General features: G+C 39.7%; 1 protein-coding gene across 1 annotated transcript in view; it reads left to right on the forward strand.

Moving 5' to 3' along the window:
• The window catches only part of LOC110181950 (uncharacterized), a 102,614-nt gene extending 85,801 nt beyond the window's left edge, over positions 1–16,813 (forward strand). Inside the window, exons 7-8 of the mRNA XM_020949889.2 lie at positions 693–2,504; positions 16,635–16,813. Coding sequence (XP_020805548.2) covers positions 693–2,453 — 1,761 coding nt within the window. The 3' untranslated portion in view covers positions 2,454–2,504; positions 16,635–16,813. The remainder of the gene's footprint in view (positions 1–692; positions 2,505–16,634) is intronic.
• Positions 16,814–17,151: the final 338 nt, after the last annotated feature.

Consider the following 17,151-nt stretch of genomic DNA (forward strand, 5'->3'; position numbering starts at 1 on the left):
GCGGAATTGTGTCAATTAAAATCCCTTAAAGTTTAATTGTATTTTAAGTATTAATACTATTTTGTATTAATATTTAATATAACTATTAAACATTTTTTGAGAAGGCTTTAATAGTTTGCTAAGCGCAATTTAAATGGGGAACTTGTGAAAGAAGGGAACTTCTTTATTGATCTAGAATAAATATAATATAAGCAAATAAGAACTTTTTGGTATTGGAGCTCTTAAAGATTATAGCCAGAAAGAGAATGCTGCAGGCATAAATTAGAGAGCTACAGAAAGAAGGCAGGTTCAAATTAGAGAGCCTGAGAGAGATACTTTCTCAGAGGGAAGGAGAAAGTTGCTTCCTCAGAGAGATAGAGAATGTTGCTTTCTCAAAGGGAGAGAGAGAGATGCTTTCTCACTGAGCAAGAGAGAGTTGCTATCTCACAAAGAAAGAGATAGTTGCTTTCTCAGAGAGAAAGAAAGATGCCTTCTCAGAGAGAAAGAGAGTTGCTTTCTTTAAGAGAGAGAGAGAGAGGTATTTTCTCAGAGAAAGAGGGACTTAATCAGAGAAAGAGTTATACTTTCTCCGAGAAGGAGAGTGATACTTTCTCAGAAAATGAGAGTGATACTTTCTCAGGAAATGAGAGACAGAACTTTTTCTACCATATTAATAAACCCAAATTAACCCATATTTCTCCTTCTTCAACCAGGTCAAATGGTCTCGCAAAAATATAGCCGCCACCATGGAACGCTTTGAACCGACGCCCAATACACAATCCTCGTCGTCCACCTCATCACTGGACTATGGATTCGCCGCTGGCGTTATGACGCCCAGCAGCAGCAGTGCCACGCCCTCGCATGGCGGTGGTGCCTCCAATCCCTCGCTGCATGTGGCCTTCAATGGAGGCTCAGGTGGTTCAGCGAGTGGCGGTGGTGCCGTTGGCGGCTCTGCCGTCGGTGGTGCCAGTGGCTCTGGAGCAGCTGCTCCTTCGGCACCCTTTAACCATGTCTACTCGTATGCCTACTATGAACCAGGAGCGGCCAAATGTCATACAAATGTGCCCGCCCAGGGATCGGGTTCTAGCTCTGGTTCCGGCTCAGGGTCCGTTTCCGCCTCTGGTTCAGGATCTGGGTCGGGTCAAGCCCAGGGTCACTCAAAGAGTCCGCCCCGAAACTCAATCCGCGCCCTGCTGGCCAAGAGTTTCCGCTCGAAGAGCAGCTCCAACCATGGCGGTCAGTCCACATCGAGTTCACCGAGTGCCGAGGAACGGGATCGTCATACATATACCACACGCTATGGCACCACCGAGAATCTGTATGAGGAGGTTAGCGAGCAGAAGATCCGCAAGGTGCTCTCGGACAACCGAATTGCGAGCGGTTCCAGTGCGGGTAACGTGAAGGAGGAACAACGTCGCGTCCAGCACAATCATTTCCGGGTGCTGGACGAACTGAATCTATCGCTGGAGGCTTTGATAATGCCACCCACGCCGCCGGATGTTAGTCCCAGTCACGCCCTGGGCGAAGATGAACCCAATACCAACACATCCAATCTGGTGACTGGCAGTGGTTCAGGAGCAGTGGGTGGCGGATCTGCGGCATCTCAGATAGCAGCAGCGGCAGCAGCGGCATCGTCTTCGGGAGCCTCAAAGACGGCTCAGAGGCCGCGGCGTGGTGGACTCCTCGGTGGAGCAGCCAATTCTGGCAGTCATGGCACCTCGCACACCTCCAGCTCCGCCTCGCATGCCAGTTTGGAGAATCTATCGAGCACACTGAACAGCATGGAGTTGAAGGATCATGGTCATAGCAGTTGCATCAATCCCGAGTTCGATGAGGGCGACCTGGACTCTGGATTCAGCGGAAGCGGCAGTAGCAGTGGGGCAAGTTACAATGAGAGCCTGCGCTACTATAAGTCAGCCACGCCCACTGGCCATCAGATCCATCATCATCAGATGCAGATGCAGCATCAGCATCAGCATCAAATGCAACTCCATCAGCATCAGATGCAGGGTGGCCACCATCACAATCTGAATAACAATACGTTGCCGCATAATCTGCGCAGCTGCCGCTCTTCGACTGCCTCGGGCACTTCGACCTCCAAGAGCAGCATGGCCAGCTGTGGCGAGGATCAGGGCATTGGCATGACCTTGGCAGTGGGTGGTGGTCAGGATGGTGGTGGCAATGGTGGCAATGGATCCCTGTCCCCCTTTAGTTATCCGAGACGATGCTCGGCGGATCAGCAGCGTGCCTCTGGCAGATCGATGACCTCCAATGGAGGAGGAGGTGGAGTAGGAATCGGAGGAGGAACATGCGTGCCCGTGGGCAACATGGGCATGACCATGGGCAGCGGCAATGGCAGCAACCTGGGCATGGGCATGGGCATGGGTATGGGGATGAGCATGAGCAGCAGCAGCAATGTGGCACTTTCCACTGGAGCGAAACCCAAGAAGAATTTCTGGACCATGAAACCGTGATGCTACAAAAAGGCGCTGCGTCACATTTGCAAGAAATGGACTATTGTTATGGTGAGTTTGGAAAATTATAATACAAATATAATATATATATTGTATTATTTTATAAATAATATTAACTAAATTGTCTATATTTTGTAAGAAAGGAACTTGGTCAAGTTGTGAAGAAAGGCTCATCAATTAGTCTTTGTGTTGCTGTTTAAGCTTAGTTTAAGTTTGAAGAATATAATATATTTTAGATAGTTTAGAGGCTTAATTCCATAGAACACTCTATTATTAAAAATCCCTCAAACTCCTTGCCTTCTCTCATATCTTCTTCTAAATCTTGTGTTGAAAAATCACAACTCTCGACACTCTGTGTGATTGTGTTTAAACCCCTTTCTCAATAGTTGATTGCTTTTTATGACCATTCTGCCATTTAAGATCATCTGCCATGATTATCATCCAGCTTCCATCTCCCATTGAGAAATTCCCACCCCAACTCCTCTTGTGCTCTTGGAATACTATACACTACACTATATAACCCCCAATCCGGGTTTTGGGCATCAATTTCAACTTTTCAACTTTAATCATAATAAATTTGCGACCCGTTTTCCAGCCATGGCCATGGCCAGAGCCTGAGTAGTAGTTCCACTTTATATATACATACATATATAAGTATGTATATATATAGTGGCTCCCATTTCAGTTCACAATCAACGAGATACTTCCGCTGGAGAGGAAGAAGATCCGAGAGAGAGAGAGAGAAAGAGATTCCCAAGATAATAAATTTATTAACCGACGAAAGAGAGAGAGCGGCCCACAAAAACATCATCATTATCCATCCGGGTGGGATGGAGTTGTTTTCATCCCTGAAATGAATCAATTAAAACTGATTGAACTCCATAGATTCATTTTCATCTCTGCCTCACACCCGGGCAAGAATTCATTTATTACTGAAACTGGGCTAATCCGCATCGCTCATTGGATTTTTTTTTTTCTTGCTTTTTTGGGAAGTGTGGGAAATGCCTTGAATGTTCCACATATGCCCCCATTTTATATACTGGTCACGGGGATTACCCAAAAGATGAAGACTTGAAATCGGATTCGGAATCGGAATCAAAATTGGTATAAGAAAGATATGTGTTTGGGGGGAAGGTAGTGGTGGTGGGTTAAACCATTAAGGCGCCTGTTGAAATGTCCACCGCAGACTGAAGGATGCAACCCATATCTGTAGATATATGTATATTGGCACCCCCTTTAAGTCCTCGAGATCTTTGCAGACCACCAACCCCCGCCGTCTGGGTGTGATTGTGTGTGTGTGAATAATACCGTTATTCATTGCATTTTGTTATAAATCTGTCAATTTGCACAATTGTGCGTACGAACGAGAGCTACACTGGAAATAATAGTGGAGTTTGATAATCAAAGAGGGAAGATTTAGGTGTAATATCTATCTATTTATGTTAGTTTTTAATTAATTAGTTGGATTTCTATTAAGGAATATTAAGAAAACATAAAGTATTAACAGGAAAAGTGAAAAGGAAAGAGTATATATTGTTTAGATTAACATTTTCCAAGACTTTAAGTTTCTATGAAGGCTTATGAGAAAGAAGCTTTGGGATGCAGTTTTGGTTCTCTAGTATTTTGTATTGTTATAATATTTATATTATTTTAAGCCTAGGAAAAGTTTTATCTAAGGAATGTATCCATTTTTCTTTCCATTTTCCCTGTGAAATCTTCATCTTTTGTTAATATTTTATATTAAAAATCGAATTAACTAAATGAAAGCTAACATAAATTGTAAGAATATTTGTATAATAATTACAACCATAATAAATATTTATAATAGTATTTTTGAATTTAATTTGATAGGTTTTTTTTATTGAATTTTAGGTATCTCTATTTAATTAATATAATTTTTCCCAAGTGTAAGACTGCTGCGTTCCCTGTGCAATTCGACAGGGCTGCCAGGGTGTGCTGCAATGGGGGAGCAGGGTGTGCCTGGGTGTGCGTGTGTGTGTCAGCCCTCGGGGGCAGCTCGTCGCACATGTGTGGCAGCCACAGGGTGCATGCTTTTCGCGCTCCTTCCGCACTTCTCGCATTTCGGCAGCGACCATAAAAAATCTGTTGCGAAAAACTCGGAAATGGCTCCGAAGGCAAAACCACTTTTTAAGAGGTATCATCGAATATAGATGCTTATCGAAATTTGAAGTTAAAAGGATTAAAGGAGATTTTATGTAGAAGATTTTATACAGTTGATTCTATATAGTTGATTTTATTAAGTGGATTTTGTATAGTAGATTTTATATAGTAGGTTTTTTTTAGATAATGTATCATAAGAAGGTTTAAAAACTCTTGGAAATGTCGCTCAAAAGTAGGAAACAAAATGTAGTTTGTAACAAAAAGATAATTTTTTTGGAGAGAATATTAAAAATAAATAATTTTGAGAAGGTTTTCGGAGCAGTTTAGTTGAATCTGAATTCTCAACAGTAATTGCTTTATAAAAAAGTATCAGCAGATTTTATATACTTATATTTATGAACAGCACTTTCAATATGTTTTCCCCAATGAAAAATCCTATCTGCAGGGTATCAAGAGTGTCTACTTCCGCCACCATTGAACTCACAACCCAGCTTCCTTCCAATGTTGTTCAACGTTGTTGTTCCTGTGTTTTTGCTGTTGTCCGCGTGTTGATTTATATTCGAAACTGCGCCGAGGCGCAACTAATTTGCCTCGGGTGTTAAGTAGCATGTGAAATAAACGCAACGGGCGAAAGCCAAACACAGCGAGATGCAACCGGGGAAAAGTGAGTGGGAAAAGCAAGCTGAAGGGGAATCCCTGAAAAGGGAAACTCGGCTGATGCTGATGCTGCTGCTCCTGCCTGCTGCCTCCATTGAATGCCGTTTGAATGGTTGCATGATATGCAAGCGAGTGTGAGTGTGAGTCTGTGTGTGTGTGTGAATGGTCCATTGCTTCGCCATGAATAAGTGACCAAGTGCCGTGGAGCTACCAACTTCCTTCTCTATATATACATATATATCCATGAATATATATATATAGCACTCCTTATTCAATCGCTTCTCACAAAGCATTTCGGAGTCATTTATGAAATCGGGCCAGAATGCGAGGGAATTCATTGAAAAGGGACTTTCATTCAGCAGATTCTGTGAATGCCTAGCATTCACCTTGAATTAAAGAAGTTTGAAAACTACCAACTTTAATAATAATAATACATAAATACAATATAAGTTTTAAAGTATATAGTAAAGTAGTATTCCCTGCGTTTATAAAGTTGTAAGTTTAGGCAGACTTATATCCTTTTAACCTTCTCCTTCATCCTGAATCCTTTTCATTTATTTCGAGACAACTTTATCAGCTCTTTTTTTTGTGCTCTCCAGACACAAGTTTTTGGCCACCAGCCCAGACATCTCATCATCATCATCATCATCATCAGCATCATCTTGTATTAGAATCTCACCCTTGACCCTACACATTTTACTTCCTTTTTTTATATTTTGCTACTAACCCAAACCATTTACCATTGAAAAAACCCTTTCTCCTTGTGTTCATATGTGACCCAAAACTGATCTATCTGCAAACGATTTGTGCACACTCGATTTGACAGTCAGTCAGTCAGTTTTCCATTTCCCTTCTACGGTATTTGTTCCCTTTCTTTTTTTAGGGTAGAGTAAGAGTAACCCTATACCATTTTCGTTGAGAATCGTTTAAATGTAGCCAACAATAATAAAACATTTTAAAACTTGCGCCGGCTAATAAAGCCCAAAAAAGGGGAAGAAAAACGGAACTTGAAATGAAATCAGAGCCACATCAGGAAAGAAATGTTCGAGGAGGGGAGGGGAAAACGTCTGCTATTTCGCTTCAAGCAAATATGAAAATGGATCTCGATTTAGAGGGGTTTTACAGACCGCTGAAAATGCCTGGACAATGCCCCACATAAGCAGCGAGATAAGGAAGAAGGAAGGAGCCAAAGGATTGCCACCCGGTTTCGGGGGAGTGTGGGTTTGGAAAGCGGGCATAAACATTCACTTAGCCATAATAAAAGCCGCACACACACACACAAAATACTCAAATGAACAACACATTTCTATTTAAACAGCATTTCTTAGGGGGGACAAGAGACGATGGGGTTTTTGCCAAGGATATGGCGCCTGGGGGAAGGAAGGGAACTTGGAGCTGGCTGGAAATTTGTCAGAAGTTTGCCCAAATGGAGCACTAGCTTCTAAGTTGACTTTTACTCGGCCAGATTGCGTCCGACTGATTAAAAATTGAATGATGGAGGCCCCGGAGACGATGAAGCCCTAGAATAGGGGAAGATAAGCGGGGGAGGGAGGCTTTTCCTGGTTGGAAATTGTATCAAGCTGAAGGGGAAAATGTACCAGGAAAAGCCTTCTTATTCTTATACAATACCCTGAATGTACACGGCCAGAGAAAGAACCAGTTTTACTAGAATTTTGTAGCAAAACTTGTTGAAATCTTTGTGATAATTGAGAGGGTTAAGCTTAGGGTTAAGGGTTTATTATACCCTTTACAGGGTATTATAATTTCAGTCAGAAGCTTGAAACTAATTAAAGGAATCGTTTCCGACCTTATAAATCATATATATTATTGATCAGCATCAATAGCCGAGTCGATTTAGCCATCTCCTGGCAAAAAAAATTTGTATAAAATTTTTCAAAATTTTATAAGGGGTTACATCGTTAAAATTAACAAAATTTGTCAATAAAATTTGAAATTTTTTACATTTGAAATTGAGTATGCAGATTTATAAATTAAATAAAAACTAACATGGGAAAGCTTTCCGAATTCAATTTAATGCTTTTTTGGATGAGTTATGAGTTTCTTAAACGTTGATCTGTTGAAAAAAATAGTCATAAAAATATCAATAAATATCGATTTAAGGAATGTGATATTTTGGGAGCACTTCTTAGAATACTTTTTCATTATTATTCAAATTTCTGAATGTTAAAAATAATTTACGAACTATTATTCATTTTTAAATATAGTTCTTCAAACAGTTCCTGAAATCTTTCCCATTTATTCCGTAAAATTATTTTATTCTTTGCAATACCTTTATTTGTCTCCATTAAGACTTTATAAATTTCCGCCTTATAAGTCTTATATTTCTACAAGAATACCTTCCCCAAATCTAGTTATAGTTTCTTTCTTATAAATCATACTATTTTATACTGAATTCAGAAAAGTTTTAAATATCCTTAAAGACTGGCTGAAAATCGCTTTAGTAAATTGCGCCTTGACTTTACTTTCCCCCACTGACATCTACAGCTTATTTTCGTGTATCATTAAACTGCTTCTGTTTTTGCAATCCCTTACACTCGCTCGACGACCATCATCCCCAGTTGCCTGACAGCCACTGCGCAGTAATTTTTGCGAGTGTAGGAAAACCAAGGAAAGCGAAGGGAAAAACCTTAACCCGCTGGCGCCAAAGTCGCGTGGGTAACACAATAAATTTGCAAGGACAAGGACCCGCTTGGTCTGGTTTTTTGGCTCTGGGCTTGCTACTAGTCCTGGTCCTAGGGTTCTTCTTGGAAAATGTAGCAGTCCTTTCCATTTTCCTTTCATTGGCAAGGCGCCAAGCCGGCAGCGTCCAGGGGTATGGATAAGGACACAGGCGGACACAGGGACACAGGGACACAGGGACTGAGTGACGGGCAAAGGAATGGCGTAACATCGTAGCCAAAGGACAATGGCAGGCGTAGAGCAATAACACACACTGAATTGGGGGTGGCTCAGCGTTCAGCTCAACGGTAGCTGGTGGTGACATTGTCCTCGTGTACACTGTTCACTGAGAGAAAGTTTTAGGAAAGACTGCCGAACAAGAATATCTAGCTTTAAAAAATACAAATAGACAATACAAAAACGTTTTTTAAAACACAAAGCGAGTCAAGAATGAGTCTAAGGGGAATCTAAAGTGAGTAGAAAGTGAGTCTAAAGCGAGTCAAAGTGTGAATAAATCCAAAAAGCGAGACTTAAACCAGTGAAACTTATATCAAAAGTTAAATCAAAATAGTCAAGTCAAAAGTGAGACTTAAACCAAGTCAGAAGTGAGTTAAAATTGAGTCTAGAGTTAAAACTGAGTCAAGATTGAGTCAAAATCGAGTCAAGAGTGAGTTAAAAAACAAATTTTAAAGGAGCCAAAAAGCGAGTCAGCATTGATTTAAAAGCTAATCAAAAGTAATTCCCCCTAAGAAAATATCTCTAATTTTTCTAAAAATTCTTAAAATTCAACCATAATAAACGACACCCACTTTTTTTTCCTCAGTGCTTTGGCGTTGAATTTTTCGGGGTTGTCTAACACAAAATCACCCACCACTCTCGCTGTCTAAGACGAAAACTGTAGTAAATAATTCTTTAAAGATTTAGAGACACTCCACCCGCACAATTGCAAAATTTTTATGAGATATTCAAGGCGGAATTACTCACTCAGGAGCAGGAGAGGGGTTAAGATTTTGGCGTGAAGGGGGGAGAGAGAGTTGAATGAGGGTGCAGCGCGTGCTTGTCGCGGCTTTTTAGCTATTTTCGTCAGCGTTTCCCTTCCCGGTTTTCCCCCAATTCGCTCGAGGGTCGCAGGAACCAAACCCAAGTTCTCGAGTTGAAGTTCGTCGCCGTCGACATAAGCCGGCCACATATCAAGATTAATTTTTTCCAAGATAATAAATTCAATGCAGATTAAACGGCAGAGACCATTAAATTATCGACTTGAGGTTCGTACAGCTGGTGTTGGGTTTGGGTTTCCAAAGGCGGATGAAGAGGAGTAGGAGGAGTTGGACCTGGCACATGGGGTTCTCCCCGCACTCTTTGGGCATTGTTCAGCGGTCCTAAGCTGATGACTGCATTACCATTAACATTGGGCAAACGTGCGTGAAGAGCAATTGATAATGCCAGATGAGATGAGAACTAAGTTTGCGATGAGACATTTGTGGCGCAATTGTGAATGGCCTCCTCTGAGGTTTAACCGCTTGCAAATCGTCTTAAATCTGACATTAATGATGACTATCAATTAAATTTTGTATATATTTGAGCATATGCTTTGAATATAGATTTATATTTAAGCACTAATATGCCTGGGAAATAATAATTAAATACCTTAATATTGTTTGCCATGATTTTTTATGCAAAAAAAAGCATCATTTAATATTGGTCAGTGATTGATTGAGTAATTTAATGCTAAAAATTGTAGAAGTGTCAGAAATATACAAAAATAGTGAGTTTTTACATTCATTTATTGTATAAATTACATTCCATAAAATATAAAATTATTTTAGTTTGTAGAAAAGTGTTTTTTTATTTAATATTCGATTTTCGTAGCTCTCATTTGCATACCTTGACGACCATTAGGATTATCATCATCAAGCACATCTTTATGAAAACTTTTCCGAAAAATCCCCCAAAAAGAAAGAAAGAAAAAGAAAAGAAAAGAGATCTGAAGACCATTAGGATTATCTGCAGATTTTCTTGCATCTCTGCTGCAGCTTTTCACGGCCATCATGAAAGTTATAATGGAGAAGCGGAGGATTTCTCCTACTCTGCTTTTCTTTTGCCAAAAAAAAACACAAAAAATGGAAAACTTGCAAGTGAAAACGGAAAACAAAACGCAACGCAGACACATCAATTACGACAAAAGGGGGAAAATGGAAGACAGCTTCAATTGAACGCGATTTGCTGTGCTTTTGTGTATTTTTTTGTTGTTTTTCCTTCAAAACCTTACCATACCAACTGTTAAATGCAAACGACAGATCCTTCCAGCTCCCAACCTCCTTCTATGGCTATATCTCAGCCCATCAATCAGGTTCCAAAAAAAAAAAAAAGAAATGCTAAAAACAAACCAGTAACGAAAAAAGACAAACTGCGAGACGAGAAATAGAATCTCAAAGTCAATTTTTTGGCAAACAAACAAACCGATTGACGTAGGCCCCGAAAAACCTAACCCCCAAGCCAAACCTTTTGCTTAATCAATGTGCGGTGGTGTTGGTGGTGGAAAAGCTGCGGGAAAAACCAAGCGAGAATTCGTAGCGAAAATTCGTGGCGAAAATCCGTAGCGAAAATGTCAAATGCGTTGATTGGAAGGCCGTCTAAAAATGCTGGCAAATCGCTTAATGCGAATGAGATTTGTTGCAAATCAGAGGGAAAGGAAAGGGCACGAGAGCGAATGTGGCAAAAAAGCAGCTCTGAGGGGCTGCCAGACCGCACAATCAGTTTCCGTTTCCGGTCGCTGGCCGCACAATTAAGCGCGGCAGCAACGATGGCAGTGGCACAGCGACGGCCATTTTGCCGATGCTCCGTTTGGCTAATAAACAAGCACTGGCAACGAGGTGAGGCTAGGGCAGGTGTGCCAAAGGTGCCAAAGCATTGGTTACACTCTTAGAAAATGTTATATATATAAAGGTAAATTAAAAAAAAAGAGAGATAATTGGGGTTAAAAATATAGTTAATTGGTTTTTTAAGAGAGGTAATTAAGTGTTTAAAGTAGTAAATTCAGTAAGAATTAAAGTTTTTAGGGATTTAAGATATTGTGAATTAGATTTTAAGCATTTTTAAGGAAGATAAATATATATATATATATGTTTATTGCTAATAATATAGTGTAGATTTTGTGCTGATAAATGAAGAGAAAAATTTTTCTGTATTCAGGAAATGAGAGGAGAATATAATATAATATAAGAATATAATATAATAAAGAATTTATTTAGGGAACATGATTTATAAATCTACAATAAGAGCTCTCTGATTTACTTAAAAATCTCCATAATTTCCCTTAAAAAAATACAAATTAAAATCGAAGGTTGTTCTGGTATTTCCCCCTTTAAAACTTTCTCTCTGTGCATTTTGGAATTCCATATTTGCTTTGGCCACTGTCACTTGCTTTATTTTTTTTTTTATCATACTTTGGTCCTTGGTCGTTGCTTCATTAAGTGCAAAAAAAAAGAAATACAGGCTGTAGTATATATATGTAAATGAAGGCGGTGGCAAAATGCCACTTGCCCCCGCTTGTTGTTATTATTATTGCCATTGCCAGTGCCACTGCTGCTGCTGCTTCACACCTTTATTTGTGCAAGAGCTTTTGTTGGGAATATGCGTTTTCATTTCGTTTGGTTTGGTTTTGTTTGCAAACGGCAACAGCAACAACAAAAGGTCCTGGTCATCACAATATATACATACATATATATTTGTATATATATATATATCTTTCTCTGGGTGTGTGTGCATGAAGCTCCACCCTGGCAAACCACCCACAAATGCAAAAGGTGGAGAATGGGCAACGAATGAACCGCCCGTTGCGCCAATTTATGACCTGTCAGAAATTTCCCAACACAGCACAACAACGTCGTACATACACACACACAACACACACCCAATACACAACACCCCATTCAGCGCTCGCCTTGAAGCAGCTTTAAGTGCATGGCCCCCAAAAAAGTAGGCAACACTTTCTGCACTTTGTCCACGGCGCGCAGCAAAGTAGGCAATGGCCTCCGCCACTTGATGGATGTCCTGAGGCAAAAGAGAAGGAAGCATAATCCATAGCCCCATTCTGGAAGAGCGGTTTTTAATGGAACTCTGGCAGGCCATAATTCGTTTTCTAAGATAACATTGCAGGCTTCTAGCCTAGAGTGATTAATATTTTACCTAATACCAATTAAGAAATTTCCTTGGGACCAGTTTCTTGGGATTTTACTTTAGTTTTATTACATTTTAGGGGTATTAATTAGCCTAAAAACGGTTTAATTAAAAAAAAAAAAATTTAACAAGAAATGAAGTTAACTTCGGGAGGTTTAAATTTGTAGAACCTTGCAGGTTGCATTTTATTTATAATATTAAAGATCATAACTACTCGCTTTCTTTAAATTGCTATTTATCGATATTTTTATTTAACAATTTTTTTGACAAAATCAAAGTTTAAAATACGCATAACTTAGCCAAAAAATGATTAATTTCAATTCGGAAAGCTGTCCTATGTTATTTTTTATTAGGTTAAAAAATCTGCGTACTCAATTTAAAATCTAAAAAATTAAATTTTTTGACAATTTCTTTTTTCAATTTTTATGATGTAACACTGTATAAAATTTAAAAAAAAATTGATTTTTTTTTTCATGCTTGAGATGACTAAAAAGATTCTGCTGTTGATGCTGATCAAGAATATATATGATTTATAGGGTCGGAAATGATTCCTTCACTGAGTTTTTAGCTTCTAACTAAAATTGTAATACCTGGGAAGGCTATATATAGTTATATACATAGGGTATTCATAACAAATCAAGACACATTGACTTTCCTAGCAATTTAAAGTCAAATTAATGCCTTACAACATTCTTTCGATCAGCCAGAAACCTTTTCAACCTTTTCATAACCTTTATATCACATATAATAAGTCTTCTAGAGTGTCTTAACCCATCATCGTCTCACTTATAAATCCCATACATAAGCATCACTTGTGTGCTTCTCCCTGCTCCCTCTAGCTCCCTCCTTCCACCTCTCTCTCTCTCTCCTTAACCCTTTCACTTATCCCAACAATATATAATGATTGTCCCAATCAAAATCATATTTCCCTCACCTGTTAAAAAGATCCGACATAACGACAACAGCAGCTGGCAATGTGTTTCTCCGCCATCGATATTACATAATCAGTTTTAAGTTTGCCTTCCGTTTGGTGGCTCTGGTACATAGTGTTTATTGCAGTTTATATAAAGAGTTAAAACCTTACACTTTCCATCCCCCTGGCAGACCTTTTGTTACCCCCAAAAATGATTTCCTCCTTTTTTTTTATTATTATTATTATTCTCGTTTCGGCTGACGCGCAGATTTAATATTTCCGCACTATTGTCGCAGGTGAACCCTTTACCCAGGACCTGCTAGGGACTGAGGGGAGGGTGGAAAGGGGAGAAGGGGGTGTTGCCATGACGTTGTCAGGAGGGCACATGTCACATGTCGTTGCCACGCCCACACAGACAAACGATGGGCGCAATGAAGGCGTTTTATGTGTGAGGGGGGGTAGAGTCACGCCTCCATATGTTTCCTATACCTTGTGGCACGTTGTCTCTTTCTCTCACTCCCTCCCAATCTCTCTCTCTCTTTCAATATCTCTCTCTTTCTCCTTTTCTCTTTATCTCTTTCTCTCCCACCTCTCTGTCTGCTTTTTGACGGCTTTTGACTTTTTGGCCTTGTTGTTGTCACCTGTTTTTATATTTATATTGACGGTATTTTTTTTACACACACACTTCCCGCACACCAACACACAGTTGTGGTGGAAATAATAGCTGTGGTTACCTATCCATAGTTTTTTTTTTTTTGTATTCCTTGTTAATAAATTAGTTTTTATAAATAAAAAAAATAGGCTTTTAATGCATAATTAAACAATGATTGTAAAGAAAAACAATGGAATTAATAGCACACAATTAGTTTAATAATATTATGAAGGCATTATTTTAATTATACAAACTATGTAGTTATATAATTTTGCATTATAAAAAATATGCTTATAAATTAAAAGCATTTAAGCAATTAATTTCAGAATTATTTTTTACCTAAAGCAAAAAACTATCTTTTAAGGCTTTCCGGAAGATTACTAAACGTATTGAGCCTGTTTTTCGTCGTTTTTTCATCCCCCATTGTAGGCATTTTGGTTTTTATTGTCCTGTTGTCCCGTTTTCCATTTATATGGATATATTTTTTTCTTAGCTTTTTTGGAATTTTTGTTTTTTTTTTTTGTGTTGGCCGCTTGTGTGGATTTTGATGTCTGGCCGAAACGCAACGAGCCACAACAATGACCGACAAGCGACTGACAGCCACAGCTGGTTTCACCTGTTCCACCTACCCCCCAAAAAAGGCAGCCAGCCTCTCATTCATTCATTCATTCATTCAGTCAATCATGCAGCCATTCAATTTATCGTTGACTTAACTTTTTGATGGTTACAAAATGAAATTTATGGAAACTTTGGCAAGCGGCTTGCTGCCTCAGAGACAGAGGACTCAGTGATGAGCTACAGCTAGGTACAACTAGGTACAGAAATATATAACAAGGATATAAGATATATATATATAAAATACAGGATATAACATATCATATAGCTTGGTAGTAAAAAAAGGAAATTCTAAAGTTTCATAAATACAACAAAGAATAGAGACTTAATCCTGTTGTGTCAGGTACAATATCTAACCATATCCTTGTATCCTTTTGGCATCTCTGCCAGCGCGTTTACCTTTCTCTGGGGGGAGGGAGGTTGGGGGCAAAGGAACCCCGGGTTGAGGTTACAGGGTAAGGGGTATCCCAACCCAAACGCTTGACACTTGTGTTTGGGCATCCATCAGAAGTCGAGTCTGGACCGAAAAGCGAGTGTTATCTTTGCGGTCGCATCTATAATGGGTTTTGTCACGTTGCAGACGAGTCTGGCCCCGATTCCTACCCCTGGCTTTCCCAGCTTCCCTGCTGCTGAGGCATGAAAAACTCCTCCCCTCCCCCTACTGTCGACATCAATAAACTTGAAACAAAAAAGTCAAACGGAAAGGGAAAGGGAAAGGGAATGGGCATTTGGGTTCCGGCCTGAGTCCGGCATATGTGTTTGTGTGATGCGGCTTATTCGAAATACATTTGCCTGTTTAAGCCGATTTTAAAACTCCTGCCTTTGCCTCAACCGACCCCGGTTGTCCTGCAGCAGCTCAGTTGGGTTTAACTTCCACCCCCAACCACCCCCCACCACCCAATTATCCATTATCCATTATCCTGGTCCTCTGCCTGGCAAAGTGCTTAATAACTTTGGCACCAAATGGTAGCAACAGCAGGACCAGCAGGAGCAGAGCGACAAGTGCATCAAATTGTCAGACATTTTCCAGTGTTGACTTTGACCCCACCCCTCTCTCTCTCAAAAAAAAGAAAACATAATTGTTAAAGTCCAGCTAGGGGTTTCCTCCTAGCCGATATTGCGGTCAAATTGAGGAGCGGGGGGGTAAAGCAGGATGCGAGCAGGAGTGTGCTCCAAAGGACGCTCAATAAAAGCACATGCATGCAACAATAAATAAATTAGAACAAGGTGCGGTATTGGACAGGACCCAAGCCCAAAATACACTGGAAATTAAATAAATATACAAAAAGGAATAGATATATATAATATAATATAATATAATATAATATAATATATAATATAATATATAATATAATATAAATAAAAGCCTACAATACTTCTGTGTGACTTAATCTTAAGCAATGATTTTTCTAGAGATTTGTACCTCAGAATTTTCCTCTCAGTGCTTTCCCTTTTTCTCTTAATAACGGGTTAGTCCTCAGGTGGCAGCAGGGGTGCCCAGTTAGGGCTAGGACTACCGTTTTGTTGTCTGCTTGGCAGTCAGATGCAATTTATTGATAATATTGCGAGGCACAGGAAGAGTGGTTACCAGAAAGAGGAAGGAGTTCGGGGGAATACCCCCTAAAAGTCAGCGCCAACTTTATGAGAATGCGACCTTTCTGCCATTATGTTGGTTATTTACACACACACACACACTAGCAGCAGCACAAAATTTGTTGCACAAATTGTGGCAACAAATTTTAGCGCAGACAATATTCAGTTCAGTGGGAAAAGTGCCCTGGGTTTAAGGGTGAAAAGCTACAACCTACTTGCACCGGAAGTTGGAGACTAGGAGGAAGCTAGAAGGCTGCAAGGATAAAAGAGCCTGTAGAAGATGTAGAAGAAGGAGCTGCCAAAAGTCAATTGCTTGAATCTCCTCACTTGACTGGACCCTCCTTGAACTTGTTGAACCTGCCGTTGCAATACCAACAGACTTTCGAGTCCAAAATGCCAAGCAATGAATGCCAGGAAATTCACAAACATCAATATAAATGTTTTGAAAAAACCGAACATCATTTTGATCAAAAATGCAACAACTCATTTTTGCAGCAGAATCGGTTTCATTTTGAATATTCTTGTATAATTTTGTGCAATATCTATTGACCCAAATTCATGCCTCAATATTTTGTATTTTATATTGAAAAAGAGACATATATTTTGATGGATTTTAAATGGAAAAATAGTTAAATATATAATAAATAGTTAATATATAATATATAAATAATCAAAATTCAGGAATATATCCAATTACATCATATTATTATTTAAAACCAAGTACTTGCTTCAAAAATTTACTTATTTATTTATAATTTTCTCTCTTTCTCAGGAATACAATACAAAGACTGCCTCATGCCATGCCATCCACTATTACCACCAACCCAATAGCAGCAGCAGCTATAGTAGCTATAGTAGTCGTCGTCATCATCAACATCAGCAGCTGACATCATCAGCATCAACGTCATCGTCCACGTCATCACTGCAGCAACAACAACAACAACAAGAAGCTACCAGGAATCATCGCCATCGTCATCACTCCCTAGTACCCGATCGCATGAATCCTTTCGAGCTGGATAATTGCGAAGGCGAGCAGGATCAGGACGAGGATGAAGAGGAGGAGGAGCCACTAGAGGAGGACTATCCAGTAGAGGAGGAGCAGCCCGTAGAGCATCGTCGATTCAGGGGAAGCTACTACCAGAGGAGGCGACACTACAAATACGATGCTGTGGAGGAATGCTGTCGTCCGATTTGTCAGGAACAGCATTATGGCTCCATAGCGGATATGTTGTAAGCGGGGAGGGGGAAACATTAAAGATAGAAGGATAAAAGGATAAAGGAAAAAGGGA

The sequence above is a fragment of the Drosophila serrata genome, unplaced genomic scaffold, assembly GCF_035046125.1.
Source record: "Drosophila serrata isolate PLE 108 unplaced genomic scaffold, ASM3504612v1 contig_276, whole genome shotgun sequence".
NCBI lineage: Eukaryota > Metazoa > Arthropoda > Insecta > Diptera > Drosophilidae > Drosophila > Drosophila serrata.